The following is a 21,150-nucleotide window of genomic DNA, read 5'->3' as shown; positions in this document are numbered from 1 at the left end:
GATTATCCTTCACATAAAATTCAATATATTACTAAATTAATTCAACACCTAATACATAGAATTTATATGCTTTCTATAACAATATGTGAGTCGGGGAGGGTTGGGTTTAGACTAATACCATACTTTATTCGTACCCGTATGGGTTGCTTCAGGTCTAATCTAACACGTAAGACAAATTATTCAAACTTTTTTGGCAGTACATTAGTATTAGCTTTGGTAGGATAAACTCTCCAAGTATATCAAATGATTGAGAACATTCTAAACTAACACAAGTCTCATAAATGTCCAATTTAATGGATAATTTTATAGAAACATACTAATAATAAAATGAAACAATAATGTACTCTCATTCATTTACATTAAATATATTTATACATCAATCTGATTGGAGCTAAGGGCATACACAATCTAACATCTAGGGGCCATGTTCCTTACTTCAAATCCTATATTCCATGCATGTAATAACCACATAGAAGTCGACTTCCACTTCATACGTGAACAAGTTATCAAGAAGCGTTTTAGTGTTAAATTTATCTCCCCTAATGACCAAGTGGCAAAATGTTTTAACCAAACCACTATCCACCCCTTGATTTCGGCCTCTTTAACTTCCAAGTTGATAGTGGTGTGGTTCCCCGGGGCGCTAAGGATAAGGATAAGAGTCAAAAACCACGCAAATAGCTACCACAGCTCATCGAGACTTCAAGAACTTGAGAAGTATCTCAACTCAAACTCTATCCAACCTTATCATTCCTAGCCATCTAGTTCTCATCTATTTGTACTATGTTTGTATTCTATTGTATATCGCAACTATATCTTTACAGATATACCTAAACAGAGTCATTCACCTTTTCCCAAATACTTGTTTTCCTCTATTTGTTAGGAATGTCGATGGTGCATCAATGAGTCCGAAAAGGCATTACCATAAACTCACAATGCCTTTTGGTGGGTCTTGAAACCCAATTTAGGTATGTCCACTTAATGCATTTGAAACTAGATCGAAAAGTTAAGTCATTGAACTCATCAAAAGCTCATCAATGTTTCTTTACTAGGAGCATAATGAGTAGCAAGTATGGACTAGCGCAAAGGAGCCCACTTTCCAGCTTAGCCTTATTACACCAATCTTGAGCATATTAGTAACGGTATTTGTATGAGCATACACAAAGGAGCCCACTTTCCAGCTTGAGTACGTGGTATTTTGATGTTATGCATTCAAGGTAGAAATAGCTCTCTTTACTCATTTTACATGCATCACCAAACTTTTGCAAGACCCAACTTAAGTGGGGGTTGATCAAATCTGAATTTTTAGATGTAGAGTTACCTGGTGGATCCATTATTGATAGAGAAAAACTTTCCAGCAAAACTCGTTCCATTTTCATTTTTAATAGTGTCAATTGCAACCACCACCTTTTCACTAGGAAGGCTGTAAATGAATTGGGTTTTGGTTCGATTCAAATTCAAATCCAATCTGATTAAACCCTATTTAGATATTCATTTATGCTCAGTTAGGAAAGAGTATAAATGCAAATATGTAGAGTGCAAAACCTTATATTTTGTATTATTTTATATGTATTTGTACCATATATATTTGTATTTGTACTCTTTCCAAATTAAGCGTAAATGGATCAAATCGGTAAATAACTTAGGCCATGTTTGGGAGTGGTTATTTGAAATAAGTGCTTATTCGGGCTAGGACCACACCATTAACCACTTATTGGTGTTTGGGAAATAAGCCTAAAATAAGTGCTTATTTTAAAAATAATGGCTTATTTTTTAAGCCTAAATTTCCAGCTTTTTTTAAGTTCTCATACAATAAGAATTTATTCAAATTTTTCTCTCAAAATTGTCCTTGATAAATTTTTAGAATACCAATTATACCCTTTCAATATTGTTACTTTTAGCAACAATTAATATTGTTACTTTTAGGAAAGTAGAGTACTTTTGAAAGCTGTTTTATAAAATTACTTTTACAAAAGCACTTTTATAACATACTTTTATAAATACACTTATATAAAAGTACTTTCACGAAAGAACTTTTATGAAAGTACTTTTAGGAAAGCACTTTTACAAAAGTACTTTTTTTATAAAAGTACTTTTACAAAAAACATTTTTTATAAAAGTACTCTTACAAAAGCACTTTTACGGAAGTACTTTTATAAAGGTACTTTTACTGAAGTACTTTATAAAAAAACTTTTATGAATACAAAAGCACTTTTGTGAATGTACTTTTATGAAAGCACTTTTATGGAAGTTCTATCAAAATACTTTTATTCATTCTCTTTGGATTAGATATTTTGAAAGTTTGAAAGAAAATGAAGGACAAAAGAGCTACAAGTCCTTATTGGAGAAAAAGACCACCAAAAGTCCAATATATAATACACTAGAAAAAGCTAGGTCCCAAATGCAAATAACTGCTTATTCGAATAATCACTTGTTTTTAAGCACTTATTTTTAAATAAGCACTCCCAAACATGGCCTCAATCCGTTTAATAATAATTAAATTGAATTTGGATATAACATGATTTGATACGAGAAAAATCTGATTTGATTTAATTATGTATATTATACATTATATATTCAAATAAATATTCAATTAAATGAAGACAGGACCTATTCACCTAATCTTACTATCCACTTTCTTTTGGTCCTGTTACTCAAACCCGTTTTCATTCCTTGGAAATATTGGAACTAGATATCTCTCTTTTTGTTTGTCTTTAAGGAAGCACAATCAGAGATAATCACTAAAACAAATCTCTCTCTCTCTCTCTTCTCTTATGAGTCCCCTCTGGTTCTTGGTTTTCATCTTGCTCACTCCTATGAAACTAGATATCTCTCACTCTCTAGATCTACTCATTTTCAAGAAAGCACAATTATAAATCTCTCATCTCAAACAGATGGCTCCCTCGACACTGAAAGGAGGCTGAGATCCAAGACAGATATGAGTAGAAACCACCATTTTCAAACTTCAAATATGTTATCTCTGGTACACACATGCCTTCTTCTTTCCATGATTTTGTTCTAACCTTATTTTTTTTTTCTTCTAATTTTCTCTTATTTTTGGTTTCGGATTTGTTTTGTCAAGATATTTTAATTGAATTAGATTTGTTAGCGGATATTCGCTTATTTGTTGAATCCAATTCGAACTTAGGTCTTGCATATCCTATCTGATTCAAATTGAATTTGAATATTGGACATATTCTATTGGATGTTCTATTCAAAGTCTAATATGTTATTAAATTATAAGTACCAAAATCATTTCTAACCACTTTGACCCATGTCTTTTTGATTTACCCTTACCCCTTTTCATCTTAATTTACTTTCTTTCATTATATCACCTATTGGATCTATTCATAAATTCTTTCAAATGACTTAATTTACGATCATATTTCAAATAACTTCTATTTTCCAAAATAACAATAACTTCTATTTCCATATTAAAATATTTGAATTATTATTTCTGTTCTTTTCCCTATGAATTTTTTCCCTTGATGTAAATGACAAGACAAACAAAATGAACAAATAAGATTCATATATAGTTGGGATATGATGATGATGATGTAGATAGCAAGAAAAATTTTTTCATATTAAGGAATGTAAATATACAGTCAAACGAAAATTTTTTATCCATTTCCTCTTGAAGGTAACATGTATGCTACATGAATTACATATATAAATGAACAATATGGCATCTTTAACGTGTGTAGGTATATGTTGGTTACCACAATTGTAATAGCACAAAGGGTGCTAAATCAATGCCACAAAGATACTCGTGATGAGTTCAAGATTCGGTATGAATCTGTGATGAATTCTGAACCTACACAAGCTTGTGATGAATTCAGAGCCTAAAACAAGTTTGTGATGAGCTCAAGGTCACCACAAATCTGCAACAAACCCACAACCGTAATACCAAAGACAATCTCAGAGCCATCGCAAACCTACGACGAACATAAAGCCATCGCGAGGTTGCAGTGAGCTTAGATCCATTGCATATGCGCGATGAGATCAAAGCCATTGTGAGTCTCAGAGCCATCACAAACCTACTCATTTGCAATGAGCTCGAGTCCACCGCAGGTCAGAGACGAGCAAAGAAACACGTGCTTCATCAGTGCTGCGTGTGATAGAACGCCTAGTAGGATTAGAAAATACATGTAAGATTAGTAGCAATGTCATCCGTGCCATGTCAGTCTAGGAGATTTGCAAAAGAAAGTGATATATGTGTATTATGAGAATCCTTAGACGAATGGAAACCTTGTAATTGAGATATCTCATAAGAAACATGGCAAAACCCTAGTGGTGCTCCCTGACAACTGATACCGAATCAAGGATTCCCTTTCCTAGTGGGAATCAAACCCTTTTTTAGCTCCTCCCTTTTGAGACATCGGGATCTCTCCTTACAAATAGAGGTCTAGTTCATAACGAGAACATCATTCTACCATTCTGTCACTTAGAGCCTTTAGCCTATCCTTTGCCCTCAACCTTCCTTCGTCCTTCAAAGAGATCCCCGTACATAACCTTACCACACCACTCACAATGTGATTGGTTAAAATTTTAATTTAATGTACATAAAAAAATTATAAATGCATAAATTGGTTCAAAACATAGATTTTCAAATTGTCATTGAGACATTGACTCAAATGGTCATACCGTTCGGCCCAACAACTATCCAGGCAACATATTCCATTTCAACACTGAATCGTTCATTTGCCACAAAACCATTAACTTGATCAGCAACCCAATGACCTAGGTGGCCGAACTGTTGACCATTTGCCCCGAGCAACAATTTTTGATTATTTTTTTCAATTTTCTTTTAAATTACAATGGACTATCCTTTTAGATTGGATGGTTGGATTATTAACCCAGAAATCGGTGGCCAAAGTGATTCTGGTTTTGGATCGTTTTTAAAACATTTGTTCAAAACTTTTTCCAATTTAGGGTCCCTTTGGTTTGCAAGAATAGGGGTCTAGAATCAGAATCGGAATGGGCTATTCTAATTCCAACTATTTGGTTGGACGGAATCAGAATCCCATTCCTATTTCTACTAGAATGGCAATACCCCATTTGAGGGAATGGCCATTCCCAGCTGATTTTAATTTTCATTCCCATTCCTGTCTCAACCAAACAGACTATAGGAATGGACCATTCCAATTCCAATTCTAGAGAATTTCGATTCTGATCCTGATTCAGATTTCAATACGAACCAAACGGACCCTTAAAGTAATCAAGCGATTGGGAAACATTCCATGGCAGGCGAGATAGGAGTCAGACGTGAATGAAGAATGTCCCTCTGTGGTGAAAGCTGGTTGACCACCAAAAATAATGTTGTGCTGTGGTCGTCTACATTATCCCCTCCAGGTCCAGGCGTGTGGGTTTACGATTTTAAGCTGGGCCGTTCACCTACCTCATTCCTTCCAGGTGGCGATGACTGATCGCTTGATCTTTTCAGTTTTCACATACTATGGGGTCCATGAATCAGTGCCTAACTGTCTATCCCAATATTCCATAATCACACGTGGTCTTATTTATTTTTCACATCGTTTTCAATTCTTATTCCGACCACGTGAATCAATTTGAATTCCGGGCTAACCCAAACCCAACGCAGGGGCAAAGGGGATCGATTAAATCGGTAAAGCTCGCCTGGTTTACGACCAGAGCCAAAGGGATTGCTTAAACCGGTAACTCGTTTTAACGATCAACGTGGCAGAATCAAGTGCATATAGCCAACGTTCCAAAAATGGTTCGCTCAGACCCTGAAAGCTCTCGTCTCGCGACGACTCGGGAGACCCGAATTTTTTGTTTGTTTTGCTATCGCTTCTCTCTCTCTCTCTCTCCGAATTTTTTGTTTGTTTTGCTATCGCTTCTCCAGGATCCTTTTAATGTCGCTTTCTGTAATTGGTTAATTTCATTTGCTATTGATTAGTGATCATTCTTGGTTCAGGGAAATAAGCAAGTTGCTCCATCATCTGAGGTCAGTATCTCTGGTAGCTTTCTGATAAGATTTTTGTTGAAACGAAATTTGGAGTAGGTCTATTTAATTCGTAGTTCAATCATTTGATGTGTTTCCACTAAAAAACAGTGAGTTGTAGAAGCTTATTACTGTTATTCACGGCGTGTGCTGTCTATATAAATGGCATATTTCTTTCTAAGGATTTGATAAATTTTCTGTACGAGTTGTAAATGTTGAAAAAGAAGATTGAAGACGTCTCTGCGAATACAGGTTATTGTCTATTTTATTCTGCATTTTCTTCTTCAACTTATTTTGTTTATTTTTATGTTCTTCTAGAATTTTTTATTCCTTTGCGGGGAAACATACATTTTATACACAGAATGAACTGCTCAGAAACTTTCCAGTTGTCCGAAACATGACATTTCTTTTTTAATTGTTTTTTTTTTTTGCTTCATTGCCTTTATTCTTGTTTCTATAAAGAAATATAGCATTCGGGTTAAAAGGAACATGAGACTTGGTAGAAGCAAGTCGGTTGCACTTTGATAGGGTCTTGGTGGTTTGGTTCTTTTCTATGTTGTGGGCTTCATTGCTAATTATATTCTGTTTTTACTTTGAACTCATTTATTCTATTTCTTTTATGCTTATCAGATTAATTGGGTAGGGTTGTGAGAGATATGACCATAGTTCTCCTTGGGAAGGGAGAAAATATCAACAATGGCTTGTAGAGCACTTCTCAGAAGGAAAAGATTTCTTTTTGATTACTTGAACTCTCCGTCTCGCTCAATTCAAGGATTGTCGAGTTTTGGACATGGCCGATCAACCCAATGTTTGGATTCATGGGTTTCAAGTCGGGTGTCATATAATCCATGTGCAGATTTTAACCATAGAAAGGAGGAGAATGTAGGTTGGGTAGGCAAATATGAATTATTTAGCTTTTCAGAAGCACGATTCATTAAGTGTAATTCATTTGGAATTTCAATATTGGGTTGTCAAAATGGAAGACCAGAGTTTATGTCCCCTTTGGCGATTAGGTGGATGTCACAATCAATTCTTAATGCATCCACAGCCACAGCTAGGCAACCTGAATTGAGCTGTAGGGATGAAGAAATTGCTAAACAGATAAAGGAGGCATCTCCTGAGGAATGTGATCAGGTTGTTGAAGGTTTGAGTTCGGCAAAGGCTAAAGCTAAAGCTAAGCAGTTACAAGAACCCCAAAAGAGTGAAAAGTCCATGCTACAAAGAGTATGGACTATGATTTTGGGGATTGGTCCGGCTTTGAGAGTAGTTGCTTCTATGAGCAGGTTAGAAACCAGTCGTCTTTCTTGTGTAATTTGTCAACACGGTTTCATGTATAGGCATTCCCTTACATTTTGTTTTCTATTTTTCAGGGAGGATTGGGCCAAAAAACTCTGTCATTGGAAAGATGACTTTAAGGCAACTATGCAACATTATTGGCTGGGTACCAAGCTACTCTGGGCTGATGTTAGGATCAGTTCAAGATTACTACTAAAGCTTTCTGGTGGAAAGAATCTCTCTAGGAGGGAGAAGCAACAACTTACACGCACTACGGCTGATATTTTCAGGCTAGTTCCTTTTGCAGTTTTTGTCATAGTTCCATTCATGGAGTTCTTGCTGCCGGTATTCCTGAAATTATTTCCCAACATGTTACCATCTACGTTCCAGGACAAGATGAAAGAACAGGTACAGATCGTGATGGCTGTTGTCATAATATGGTTGCTGCTTCACTGGAAATGAACTGCGTAAGCTGTAAATTGGATTTCATTTCACCTTTCCTTTTGAATTTGAAAGATTTTACCCTTGAGAGAGTTTCCCGTAGTACTTTGGAGACTGAAATTACTTAGGCTATTAGTGCATGCTTGCCGGTTGAATATTATCTTAATATCAGCATAATATACTATTCCTTCAGTGAACCATGCTCACACATACTCATTTTATTTATTTCCTCAAGTTGCCATCATGTTTTTGTTTTTGGTCTTTGAGGAACTTTTCTGTCAGAAGAAGCTGTCTCCATTGTCTCTGTGCAAGGGCAGTGCTAATTGCATCAAAGAGCTTAGATCTCCCACCAGGGGAATATTTTCAATCATTTTCTTTCAATGACAAAGTTATGTCAGAGATACCGGATAGCAAGGCAACATCCAAAGATTTGAAATCAGTGCTAGATATAATGTAAAATCCTTATTCACAGGTTTACACCTATCCTAGTGGAATCCATTATATTGCTGGCCAAACTTGGAAAGGGAATAAAATCTGTTCAGAACCAAGATATTATATGATTTTCCTAACAACATGGGTATTTTTTCAAACCCCTTTCTCAACTTATTGTGTTACCTGGAATTGAATGATGTGGCTATTGGTTCTCCTGGTTGCATTGTCAATTGCCCAAATTTATGTTGGCGCTGTTCAGTGATTGTGCACAAATCCACAAGAAGTTTTACCAGATAGGTTCTTTTAACAGATGGCAAGGAAAGGTTTAATCTATCAGTGGGTCCCAGAAGTGGAATTCCTGGTCCACCTAGCAGTTGGAGGACGCCTATGTTCTTTTTGGTGGAGCTCCTCTATTAGAGACCCTGTGGTTTGGTTTACCTGTGGCAAAGTGCGCCTTCTATGCCAAGCAGCGTCGAAATTCATTTGAGATGGTGAGGGAACTAGTGTTGGAGATGAGGGTTGAGTTTGGAATATAGGGACAATTCTGATTTAGTGACTGTGGAGGAGGTGGTTAGTTTGATTATTTCCTTCTTTCTAATAATAAAGTCAAGTTCTACCAGATGGATATTTTACCTTTCAAAAAAAAAAAAGAAAAAGAAAACAAAAACCAAAAGAAATAATCAAGTTTTGGAAGACTGATGGTGGGGAGAACAAAACATTTCTGAGTTGGTTATTCATTCTCCTCCGGGTTTGGATTTAGATTTTGGTTTTAGAAGGGGTCTTTGGAACCATGAATGTGATGAGGCATTGTCTCTTTTAAATTTCCTGTATGGTTTTGGAGTTTGGAGTCTTTGGGTTGATTTTCTTGCTCCTAGTTTTTTAAATTTCTTGATGCATCTCTTTGTCAGGTTTTCCTTTCCTAATTAAGGCCTTATGAGATAGCCCTGCTCCTGACTCCTCCCATTATCAAAGCATTCCAAAGGGAAGCCATTTTGAAGATTATTAATACTAGTGAGATGCTCGAAATTAGGTGAAAAACTTGGTTTTTTCCCCTCAATTGTGCACCCTTTCCTTGAATAGTGGAGAGAATATTCCTGTCTTGCACTTGTGCTCCTAGATAATATCTGGAACTGTTTTCTCCCTCTCTTTGGAGCTTCGTGGTGCCTCCAAATAACATCTTGAACTTGTTCAAGTCTGGTTTCCTCATAAGTACCGAAAGAAGGAAGATCTTGTGGAGATGTATAAGAGCAGTTACTCTATGGAATGGTTGGAATGAATGAATGATTGAATCTTAAAGGGCAAAGTATAAGAAGTCAGTTCCATTGTTGATCTCATTGCAGTCAGGGTTGCTTAGTAGGTTATAACAATGTAAGGGTCCTGGTTCTTTAGATCTTATGTTGATCTCATTACAATTAAGGATGCTAAGCAGAGAATGATCTGAGCTTGGGCTTCCCTGGAAAGTTGGATAATCAGATTTAACTTTGATGGTTGTTCTAAGTAATTTTGCTGAGTTATGAAATTGGGAATGATCTTATGAGTTACTCTAGATTTATTGGGGAGGAAAATTCTTCTGGTGTTGTACTATTGACACTATTACAATGACTATATCTGGTCTTCTTCAGGTTTGGGCAGCTTGTTGATTGAGGGAGACTACCGAATGGTGAAAAATTGGTTGTTTTCAGAGGAAGCTGTCCTTGGCCCCTCTCATTTTCCCTTGGAGAAGCTAAGGCATTAGCATCCTTTTAGGATTGATTGCTCGTGCATGTGGTTTCCTAGATCTGTTAATGCCTTATCATCAGGTTTGGTTTGTTGGATTTCCTATTCCAGGAATTGATTGATCACTTTTGTTGTAATGCCTGATTGAAGATTTGATTGCAAGAAGTAATGGCTACAGCCTTACAGGTTCAGTTACTGGTGGAATCGAATCTGAATCTGCTACCAAAAAGACACTACCTACACTCTACCCACAAGAAGCTACAGACGCACATTGGGAATCAGTCCCCAATCCCCATCAATGACAACATTCAAGTCTGAAACATATTCCAGATGTGCGGCTGTAGCATCTTTCTTTGTGGGTAGCAGACCTGGTCACATTGGAAGGAGAGTATGTGGAAATAAAATTAAGTTTGCTTGGCATATCTACATTGGTTGGTTTATCTCCTGTGCTTATGTTTCTTATATTTGGGATTGGTTCTCCTCTCTCTTTGGTTGCAGGTGAAATCCTCTTTCGTTTGTGCAGAACCTTTTTGACTCTAGCTTCTTCGAACAACCAAAGAAGAGGGGTAGGGTGATGTGAAAAACAATAAGAGTAGCTGTCATTTGCCGGTGTGGGAGGAGAGAAATAACAAAATATTCCAAGGGCAAGAAAAATCTAAGGAAGCACTTGTTGAGGGCATTACCATCATGATTATTCATTGTCTGAAAGCTTTGGAACTTTTCAAGGGCTTCTCTGTTACTGACTTCTTTAGAGGGTGGGCTTCTATAGCTGGTTCCTCATCTTCTTATACTATAGTTAAGGAAAGTTGGTCCCCGCTGCCTTGCTTTAGACTGAAATTGAACTTTGATGGAATCTCTAGGTAACTGAGGCCCCTTAGGAATTGGGGGTGTTTTCAGAAATGAGGAGGGAAGAGTGGTGGTCCTTTACTAAGGTCCAATAGGGGTGGGAGACTCCTCAAGGGAAGAAGTTTTTTCTTTACTCCAAGGTCTCAGACTAGCAAAGCAATGCTAATGCATTAGTTAGAAGTGGAAGGAGATTCCAAGATGGTAATGGGTTGGATGCAAGCAGGAAGTTTGGGCATGTGGCCTTTCAGACAACAGCTAAGAGAAATCTTGAACCTAGCAAGGGAGCTTGGGGTGCAGTTTAGGTGGGCAAGAAGATAAGCAAATGGAACGGCTGATTCTCTAGCTAAGCAAGGAGTCAACAGGCAGGAATTGTTTTTGGGCCTGTTTGTAAGAATGACTTTGCCTAAGGGTGTTCCATCCAGCCTTTGGATGATGACAGTTGTAATCTTTAATTATAGTTATCAATGAAAGTTACTGTTTCCTATAAAAAAGATTTAATTTCTCGATATAGCACCTATTTTTGTAAACATCTACTTGAATCATATTTCCATTTCTATTACCTTACAGATTCAAAAGAAAAAAAATGTTACTTAGCTACAGCAAAGACGCAGCTGGACGGTAGTAAATTTCGAATTTACACTTAAAGTCAACATGATATGGCACCCTTGTGCAGGTATCTGGTATCATGGCTTAAGAGAGAAGTGTTGTAGATTACTGGATTTTGAGCTTAAATAATGCCATTTTTTGATAACAAGCTGGTCACTTTATTACTTGAGAGAAAGAATGGACTATGTACAGATATGTACAAAGGTGCGAGCTAGCCTGCTGGTAAAGTCTCTAGCTGGTTGTAGCGCAGACCTGGGATCAAGTTCCACCTTCACCTGGGTTGGGGGGGGGGGGCTTTCAGGGTGTGGAGGAGGGCTACCCCCTGTTGTGTAGCACATTACCAAGAAAGAGAAAAAAGAGAAAAGTGTATAGGTATGTGCTGTGCCTCCCCCCTTGTCTTGCCAGCCTTTTAGTCATACAATTAGCTGACCTGTTGTCCATGTAAAAGTTACATTCATCTCAACCGCCAATCTTTTATCTCCCTCATTATATTCTATATATCCATTGACCTTCACTTTTTTTTTTGATCAGAAAAATAATATTATTTGAATTAAAATGTAGAAACAAAATTACAGTAGAGTGGGTGTCCAGTCACCCAAAGATAAACAAGGAAAAAAATACAATTCCCAAGCATAGTTGTGAAGGCGATGCCTAGGCGACAAGGCATCCTTGGAGGCTCGCCTCGCCTAATCACCAAACCGTTTTCTATAGTGTGTTATAAAAACAACATTTATATTCTTAATTTTTTAGGTTATAATTATAAAACAAACACTTTTAAACTAAAATATTCATATTGTGTGTTTATATACTAATTTCTTTTTGTTATTTTGTTATTTGTTAGGGTTTAATCAACACAAGCATTGCTAAACCTGAACATTTTCTTCTTTTCCTTTACTAATTTTGCTAAACTAAAATATTCATGTATTGAACCCTCAAAGACTTTGAAACCTGAACCAATAAGTAAGGAAGAATATAAAATGTTGTCCAATCAACACAGTTGAAAACAACCCTCTTGTAGTCTAAAACAACTTGAGATTAGATACAAAACCAGAAAAAGAACAAGAGAAGCTTAAGAAGTTGAGAGAGGAAGAGAGCTGGCGGCAATGAGAGAGTTAGAGAAGAGAGGTTCGAACTTAACCTCTCTCTAACACTCTAAATCATTTTATTAACTTAATCTTTGAAATATTACAGAGGGGCCCTTGGATGGGCAAGAAATTACAAAACAGAGTATATAAGAGTATGGGCCCAGAATAAGGCCCATTACAGAGAAAAAAACATAAAAATAACATAGAATGACAGCCTATGGGCCATTTGGCCCATCTCCTCTACACTCCCCCTCAAGCTGAGCATAGATGTTAATCATGCCCAACTTGCTAGTGTCATGTTGAAGCCTTGCCTTGGGAATGCCCTTGGTGAGAAAATCTGTCATTGTCCTTCAGAAGTGATGAATGGAAGACACACTTCACCCGAAGAGACTCTTTCTCGAATAAAGTGTCTATCAACCTCAATATGCTTAGTCCTATCATGTTGTACTGGGTTGTGGGCAATGTTGATGGCTGCCTGATTATCACAGTACAACATCATTGGCTTGTCATGATCAATCCCAAGTTCTTCCATCAATGACCTTAGCCACAACAGTTCAGAGACTCCATGAGCCATGGCCCTGTATTCTGCTTCTGCTGAGGATCGGGCCACAACTGATTGTTTCTTGCTCCTCCAAGAGACAACATTACCAGCCACCAGACTGCAATACCCTGAAGTAGATCTTCTGTCATCAATATTGTCAGCCCAGTCAGCATCAGTATAAGCTTCAAGCTTTAGATGACCATGCTTAGTAAATAGAATTCCCTTTCCTGGAGAGCCTTTCAAATAACACAAAATTCGTTCTGCAGCTGCCATATGAGTATCTCTGGGAGCATGCATGAACTGGCTAATACAACTGACAACACATGCAATATCTGGCTGAGTCATGCACAAGTACAGGAGTTTCCCAAGAAGTCTTTGAAAGACCCCTTTGTCTTCCAACAATGTTCCATCCGAATCTGAAAGTTTGTGACTCATATCAATGGGAGTTGCAGCTGGTCTAGCACCCATCTTTCTAGTTTCAGACAGCAAATCAAGGACATATTTCCTCTGGGAGATAAGAATCCCATCCTTAGATCTAGCAACTTCTATGCCAAGGAAGTATCTCAACTCTCCCAGATCCTTAATCTCAAATTCTGTGCAAAGGAAAGACTTAAGGGCCCGAATGCCTGAGGCATCATCACCAGTTACTATAACGTCATCAACATACAATGAAATACACTGCTAGAGATTCACTTTTCTTCACAAAGAGAGTATGATCTGACTGTGTCTTGACATAGCCAAATCTAACAAGTGCAGCTCTAAACTTCTCAAACCAGGCTCTAGGAGACTGTTTGAGTCCATAAAGTGATTTCTTCAACTTGCATACCTTTCCTTGCATATCTTTCCCATACATTCCTGGAGGGAGAGACATATAGACTTCCTCATGTAAATCACCATTTAGAAATGCATTCTTTACATCTAATTGATAAAGAGGCCAATCAAAGTGAGCTGCCAGAGATAGGAGAACCCTTACAGTTGTCATCTTGGCAACCGGGGCAAAGGTCACCAGGTAGTCAATCCCATATGTCTGTGTGTAACCTTTTGCAACCAGTCGGGCCTTGTACCTCTCAATTGTCCCATCAGCCCGGTATTTAATGGTAAAGACCCACTTGCATCCAACAGGATCCTTCCATTCAGGCAAATCCACCACTTCCCATGTATCATTTTTGTGTAGAGCATCCATTTCAGACTTCATGGCATCTCTCCATTATGGAATCTCAAGAGCTTCTGATACAGACCTAGGAATAGGGTTAGAAGCAACTGAAGAGAGGTAAGCAAAGTATGACGGAGAAAGTAGATCATAAGAAAGGTGTTTGGAAATGCAGTGTGCAGTGCACTTCTGCTTTCCTTTCCTAACAACAATGGGGACATCAAGATTTGGGAATGATGGTTCCAAGGGGGTTGGAGCAGAACCTGTTATATCATCTGTGATTGGGAGTGTATTAGCCTCATCTGTTATAAGGGAAACAACTTGCTCATTTCTGGATCTTTGCCTTTGGTACACTTTTGGATTATGGGTAGGATGGGGAGGTAAAGAAATAGGAGCATCAAGACAGGATGAATGAAGTGGCTGATCCTCCTTTGGTTCATTTGGTGAGGATACAGGCTTGTCAAGAGACTCAACTGGGACAGGAAGATGAAGAGCAAATACTTGTGACAAACTCTCCCCCTGTTGGCAATGTCCTTCCTGAGGGGAACCATAAAAAGGTGAAAGCTCATCAAAGGTAATATCCATAGAGACATGCTGAGTACCAGTCTTAGGATCAAAACAATAATAACCCTTTTGTGTGGGGGAAAAACCAAGGAAAATGCACTTGTGGGCTTTTGATTCAAACTTATGTCTTTGGGCACTTGGAATGTGAACATAACAAATACAACCAAACACACGAAGAGGAATCGGAAAAAGATCCCTAAAACCCTGGATGGCATACAATTTATAAGATAGGTAGCAGTAAGAACAACATCACCCCAAAATCTTGTAGGAACATGTGAGGCAAACAAAAGGCTTCTTGCAACTTCAACAATATGTCTATTTTTCCTTTCAACAACTCCATTTTGTTCAGGGGTTCTAACACAAGAGCTTTGGTGAATAACCCCCATGTCAGAGAGATACAAGGATAAGCTCTTTTCAAAGTACTCTTTTGCATTGTCAGATCTAAAAACTTTAATTCTGGTATCAAATTGGGTTAAAATAAGCTCATGAAATTGCCTCACAAGTCTTGGAACTTCATCACGGGATTTCATTAGGTATATCCAAGTGAATCTAGAAAAGTCATCAATAAACATGATGAAATATCTGTAGCCCCCCATAGAAGATAAGTGGTAAGGCCCCCACACATCAGAGTGCACAATATGAAAAGGAAAAGAAGATATTTTATTTATTGCAGGATAATTGTTTCTACAATGCTTTGACAACTGACATGACACAATTGAGACTGGACACACCGACTCCCTTAAACAATTCGGGAAGTAAATGACTCAAAGTAGAAAAAGGTAAATGACCAAAACGACAATGACTCAACAAAATTCGAACTGACAGACTCTGAAGTAGAACCAAAGGCAGCGTTCTTGGGATAATCAAGGCATTGGCCAGGAGTGTCGAGCAAGTATATTCTGTTCGCTTCATGGCCACTCCTAATCACCTTCCGAGATTCCAGATCCTGAAACACACAGTGAGAAGGAAAAAAGGTTACACAACAATTCAATGACTTGGTCAAGCTACTTACAGATAATAAATTTGTATTCAATTTAGGTACATGAAGAGTGGAAGATAAGAGTAAGGAGTCTGTAGGCTTGACAGTTCCCTTGCCAGAAATAGGGGCAAGAGAACAATCAGCTAAGGTGATTTTGTCACGACCACGAAGCAAATCATATGAAACAAACAAAGTGGAAAGGTTGGTCATGTGATCAGAAGCACCCAAGTCTATGATCCAAGGGGTCTTGGGATTACCTGAGGTGGATGCATGGTTAGCAGAAGCTCTTATACCTAAGTGAGCAAATGCGGTGGTGGATGAACTTCCAGAAGGGTTGGATGATGAAGTTACACCTTCAAGCTGGCTGATCATCTTTCCAAACTTCTCATATTCAGCTTTCATGGCTGCCAATTGTGTACTGGCAGACTCAACCTTTGTATCTGTACTTGTGGCTGCATGTGCACTTCCTGTCTTTCTACTATCATTCTTCTTCTGGAATCGGATAGGGACAAGACTGGGATGCAATTTCCAGCACTTGTCCTTGGTGTGTTTCGGCTTCTTGCAATATTCACACACCACCTCCTTCTTTCATGTGCCATTGGGAGCTCCTATAACCCCTTTGGGTTTAATTCCCATATTTGCAAAATGATCATTGATGCTGACTCCTTGAACCTGCACTTGCCTCCTACTCTCTTCACTGCTAACCAAAGCATATGCTTGAGACAATGAAATATCTTCCTTGGACAAAATGTTCTGCTTTGTGATGTCATATTCAGAATTCAGCCCTGTCAGGAACTCAAAGACCCTGTTCCTTTCAACTAATTTTCTGTATGTTTCAGCATCATTAGGGGTATCCCATGTCACAACCTCTATCAAATCAATCTCTTGCCATAGAGATTTCAGGGTTGAGAAGTATGCTGCAAGTGACTTCTCTCCCTGCCTTAGATTCTTTACATCACTCCTCAGTTTGTTGGCTCTGGCAACATTCAACTTCTGGGAGTAAGTTTCTGCAACACTATCCCAGATTTCCTTAGCCGAGTTCATCCAAAGATAGTGCTGACTAATCTGTGGCTGCATTGAATTCACAAGCCACCCAATCACTGTGTAGTTTTCTTGCATCCATCTCTCATAAGATGGATCATCCTCTGGAGGAGCTTTCTTGCTCCCAGAAATAAAACCCCATTTCCCTCTGCTACAAATATGGATTTTCACTGATTGCGACCATGCCAAGTAGTTGGTCCCATCAAGTTTAACTGTAGTTACAGCCAACATAGAATCGGCTGGGGTTCCCAAAGTCTGTCCATATTCAGCAGCATTCTTGCTTTCAAGATTCGAGAAATCCATCATGCAAGGCTCCAATTAGGATTTTAATAAGTTTTCCAATGTACTGGGGTTCTTGATGAACTTAGTTTGAGCTGAATCGGCAACAACAACCAGCTCACAGAATCAGTTCAGTCTTGATAACTGTGACAGTCCAGCACGGTGGCAGCTCTTTCTAGAGTAAGAAATACTATTTCAGCCTTCAAGGGACAACCAACAGACCCCCAAACACAAAGTATTCTAGGTCCCCAACAACCGTTGTCCCAAAGAGAGAGAGAAAAAGTCCACAGTCCTTAAGAGACCTTTTGTCAAACACTCTGTGTGCAGTAGTTAACAGCCTACTGTTAACTAGTAGAAACCACTTCAATAGTGTTCCGTATAGGTCCAAGAAAAGGCTGGGCTGAAATTGAGACTAGTACCACTTAGTCCAAATCAGTTTCAGTAGCTTGGTAGTCCAATAATAGCCGAACTGCTCTCCAAAATAACCCAGAAATTTCTGAGTTGAATCAGTCCAGCAACAGTAAGGCAGAATGGAGGAGGGTTTTGAATGCTTTAACAGCCCTCCCAAGCAACGAAAATAACCCAGCAAAAACTGAAAAAACTTACAGTAAGAGAATCTCTGATTTGAACTTCAAACCAGGCCGAACACTTTGCTTTCTGAGATAACTTCAACACCCTTTTCTCTAATTTCAAATCAGGCTGAACACCTTGCTCTCTGATTCTTCCTGGTCACCGAACCATTCTCCAAGTGTGTAGAGACTTGGGCACCCTCCAATGACCTCCAAGAACCAGGCGAATGACTTTAAGCTTTCAGCTCTAGAACCTCCTCATGCAGTTGTCTGAACTAGAACCACATGAGGGTCACACCAAGCTCTGGCCTGCTCTGATACCAAGTTGCAAACAACCCTCTTGTAGTCTAAAACAGATTGAGATTAGATACAAAACCAGAAAAAGAACAAGAGAAGCTTAAGAAGTTGAGAGAGGAAGAGAGCTGGCGGCAATGAGAGAGTTAGAGAAGAGAGGTTCGAACTTAACCTCCCTCTAACACTCTAAATCATTTTATTAACTTAATCTTGGAAATATTACAGAGGGGCCCTTGGATGGGCAAGAAATTACAAAACAAAGTATATAAGAGTATGGGCCCAGAATAAGGACCATTACAGAGAAAAAAACATAAACATAACATAGAATGACAGCCTATGGGCCATTTGGCCCATCTCCTCTACAAACACATTTTCTTCTTTTCCTTTAATAATTTTGTGTTTTTATATATATTAACAGCCAAACAGGGGAGAAGAGAGGTAGGAGAAGAGAAGAGGAAGAGAGGAGAGGAGAGAAGAGAAGAGAAGAGAGATTTGGAGTCTGCTATAGTGCTGCTACAGTGCTGGCGGCGCCAACTTATATTAATATATATAGGGCGACCATAATTAGAAGGGAAAGGACCCTTATGCCCCTACTTAAGTTACAACATAAAAAACAAAAGAAAAACTGCTTTAATTTGTCCAAACGAACCCTAATTCAGCAGAATACAAACATAATAAATAAAGCTAACATTCCAACACTCCCCCTCAAGTTGGGACATGGATGTCAATCATGCCCAACTTGTCACACATTATTATGCCGCATGTGTTGAAGGTCCTTGGTGAAGATGTCTACAAGTTGTTCCTCTGGACTAACATAAGGAGTGCACACTTCTCCACTCACAAGTTTTTCTCTAATAAAATGCTTGTCCACTTCAATATGTTTTGTTCTATCATGGTGGACTGGGTTAACAACAATGTTGATAGCAGCCTTGTTGTCACAGTAGAGTGACATAGGTTTGTTAAATGCAAAACCCAACTCTCCTAACAAATTTTTTATACACATCATTTTAGCAACTCTATGAGACATGGCTCTGAATTCTACCTCAACACTGGATCTAGCCACCACACTTTGCTTCTTACTTCTCCAGGTGACTAGGTTTCCTCCCACAAAGGTACAATACCCACTGGTAGATTTTCTGTCATCGATTGCTCATGTCCAATCAACATCTGTATACACCTCCACTTTCAAATGCCCATGTTTCTGGAAAAGCAAACCAGCTCCTGGGAACTTCTTGAGGTATCTAAGGATTCTTTCTGCAGTTTCAAAGTGAGTTGTCTTAGGATTATGCATGAATTGACTAAGAACACCCACTGCATAGGCAATATCAGGTCTGGTCATAGACAAATATAAGAGTCTCCCTACAAGTCTCTAGAACTTCTTTACATCTTTCAAACACTCCCCCTGACTGTCTCCTAGCTGATGGTTGGGTTCAATGGGTGAATCAATTGGTTTCACTCCCAACTTGCCTATATCCTCTAATAGATCTAGTACATATTTTCTTTGGGAAATATAGATGCCCCTTTCTGAGTGGGCAACTTCAATTCCAAGAAAATAACGTTAAGGGGCCTAGATCTTTCACCTCAAATTGAGTGGCTAGGAATTTCTTCAGCTTCTGTATTTCAGTCTTCCAGTCTCCTGTGATTACTATGTCATCAACATAGACAACTATAAAGAGACTGGGCTGAATGGGTCCTATTATCTTTTCTTGTAATATCTTTTATTTTCTTGTTGGCTAATGGGCCTGTTATTTCTTTTTGTTTAATCTCTTTATGCTACTGCCTAGCTGGCCGCCCACTTAAGGGCATACTTGTCATTACTCTAACATTAATTCTTAATAAAAAAGGATTAGAGGAGAAAGGGAAGATAATTCGAATCTTCTTCTTCTTCCTTCTCTTTTCGCCATCTTCTTCTCTTGTATTGCTGCTCTTACTTCTCTTCCTTTTTTTTCCCTCTAATCTTCAAATTTACACCTAATATTTGAGGACTGATTTACATCTTGGTATCAAAGCAGGTCTATTTCTTCCTTTTTTTTCTTCTTCCTCTTTTCCCATACACCCTTAGATTAAGAGAGTGTATGGAGAGATGGGTTCTCTATCTCTGGCCTAGTTGGTAGAGGGTTTGGAGAGTTTAAATCTGGCTGGATATTGCCAAGAAGTGGTGTTGTTCTATTGCTGCCCAAAACCCTAGCCAATTAGGCCTAGTTGGTAGAGGGTTTGGAGAGTTTAAATCTGGCTGGATATTGCCAAGAAGTGGTGCTGTTTTATTGCTGCCCAAAACCCTAGCCGATTAGAGATTTTCGAAGGTACAGGTAAAGGTGAAGCTTTGGGTCTGACGCTCTGTGCTTGGGAGGTGTCTTTTGACTCCTAAAGGTGGGCGGTTCAGGTTTGGAAGAGATTGAGAAGCTCTGGTAGGAGCGGCTGCATCTTCTCTCTTCCTCTCCAACAGTTGGACGGAGTAAAACCCTTGTTTTCAAGCATCTGGGTTCTGGTTTGACTTCAAGTAAGTTTATATAGACAAAATTTCTGTTTCTTTGATTTTCGTTTGATTAATGGAGCCATACGGAAGTGAGTTCAAGCAAGTGCCGGTTTCCGGCCTTGGCTCGGTAGATTCCGTTTTGACTGGTGTGACCACAATCAAACTAGATGGGACAAATTATCTTGCTTGGGCACAATCTATAAGAATTTATGTCTGTAGTAGAGGAAAACTCAGGTATCTCATAGGTAGTAAAGTGAAACCCGAAGAGATAGACCCTGAATTTGAGAGATGGATGCAAGAGAACTATACTGTCATAGGATGGTTGGTCAATTCTATGCAACCTCATACAAGTCAGCATTATCTCTGGATGTCTTCGGCTAAGGAGATATGGGACAGTGTTACTGAGACCTATTCACAGAAGTTGAATGTAGCCAGAGTCTATAAGTTGAAAAGTGATGTGAAGAACCTAAGACAAGGGGAGAAGAGTGTAGCAATCTACTACTCTATACTGAAATCCCTATGGCAAGAAATTGATGTTATGGAGACAGTTGTATGGGAGAGTAATAATGATGCTGAAATGTATAGGAAGTTGGTGGAGAGAAATAGGGTGTTTAAATTTCTCACTGGACTCAACCCTGAGTTTGACATCATTAGGCAAAATATCCTGGCCAGAGATGAGGTTACTCTTTCCCAGGCATATGCTATGATAAGCAGTGAGGAGAGTAGGCGGCAGGTTCAGTTGCAGAGTCCACCTACAGAACACTTTGCACATATTGGAATAAAGCCAAATGGTCATTCTGAGAAAAAGGAGCAGATATGTGAATATTGCAAGAAACTGAGGCATACAAAGGACACTTGTTAGAAGCTTCATCCTGAGCTTCTTCCTGATAGGTTTAA

At 38.6% G+C, this 21,150-nt stretch overlaps 1 protein-coding gene across 3 annotated transcripts in view; it reads left to right on the top strand.

The window, feature by feature from the left end:
* Positions 1-5,737: 5,737 nt before the first annotated feature.
* LOC104586811 (uncharacterized) overlaps positions 5,738-21,150 on the top strand; it is a 71,328-nt gene continuing 55,915 nt past the window's right edge. The window contains exons 1-3 of one of the 3 annotated variants that reach the window (XM_010244171.3): positions 5,738-5,962; positions 6,590-7,242; positions 7,330-7,642. In XM_010244171.3, the coding sequence (XP_010242473.1) occupies positions 6,656-7,242; positions 7,330-7,642 (900 nt within the window). In that variant the 5' untranslated portion in view covers positions 5,738-5,962; positions 6,590-6,655. Of the gene's footprint in view, positions 7,243-7,329; positions 7,643-21,150 lie in introns of all 3 variants that reach the window. The other 2 variants (XM_010244167.3, XR_016081231.1) reach the window with 2 other exon arrangements.

The sequence above is a fragment of the Nelumbo nucifera genome, chromosome 1 (genome assembly GCF_055504915.1).
Source record: "Nelumbo nucifera cultivar China Antique chromosome 1, China Antique-T2T, whole genome shotgun sequence".
Classification (NCBI taxonomy): Eukaryota; Viridiplantae; Streptophyta; class Magnoliopsida; order Proteales; family Nelumbonaceae; genus Nelumbo; species Nelumbo nucifera.
This window is presented reverse-complemented; position numbering and strand designations above follow the sequence as displayed.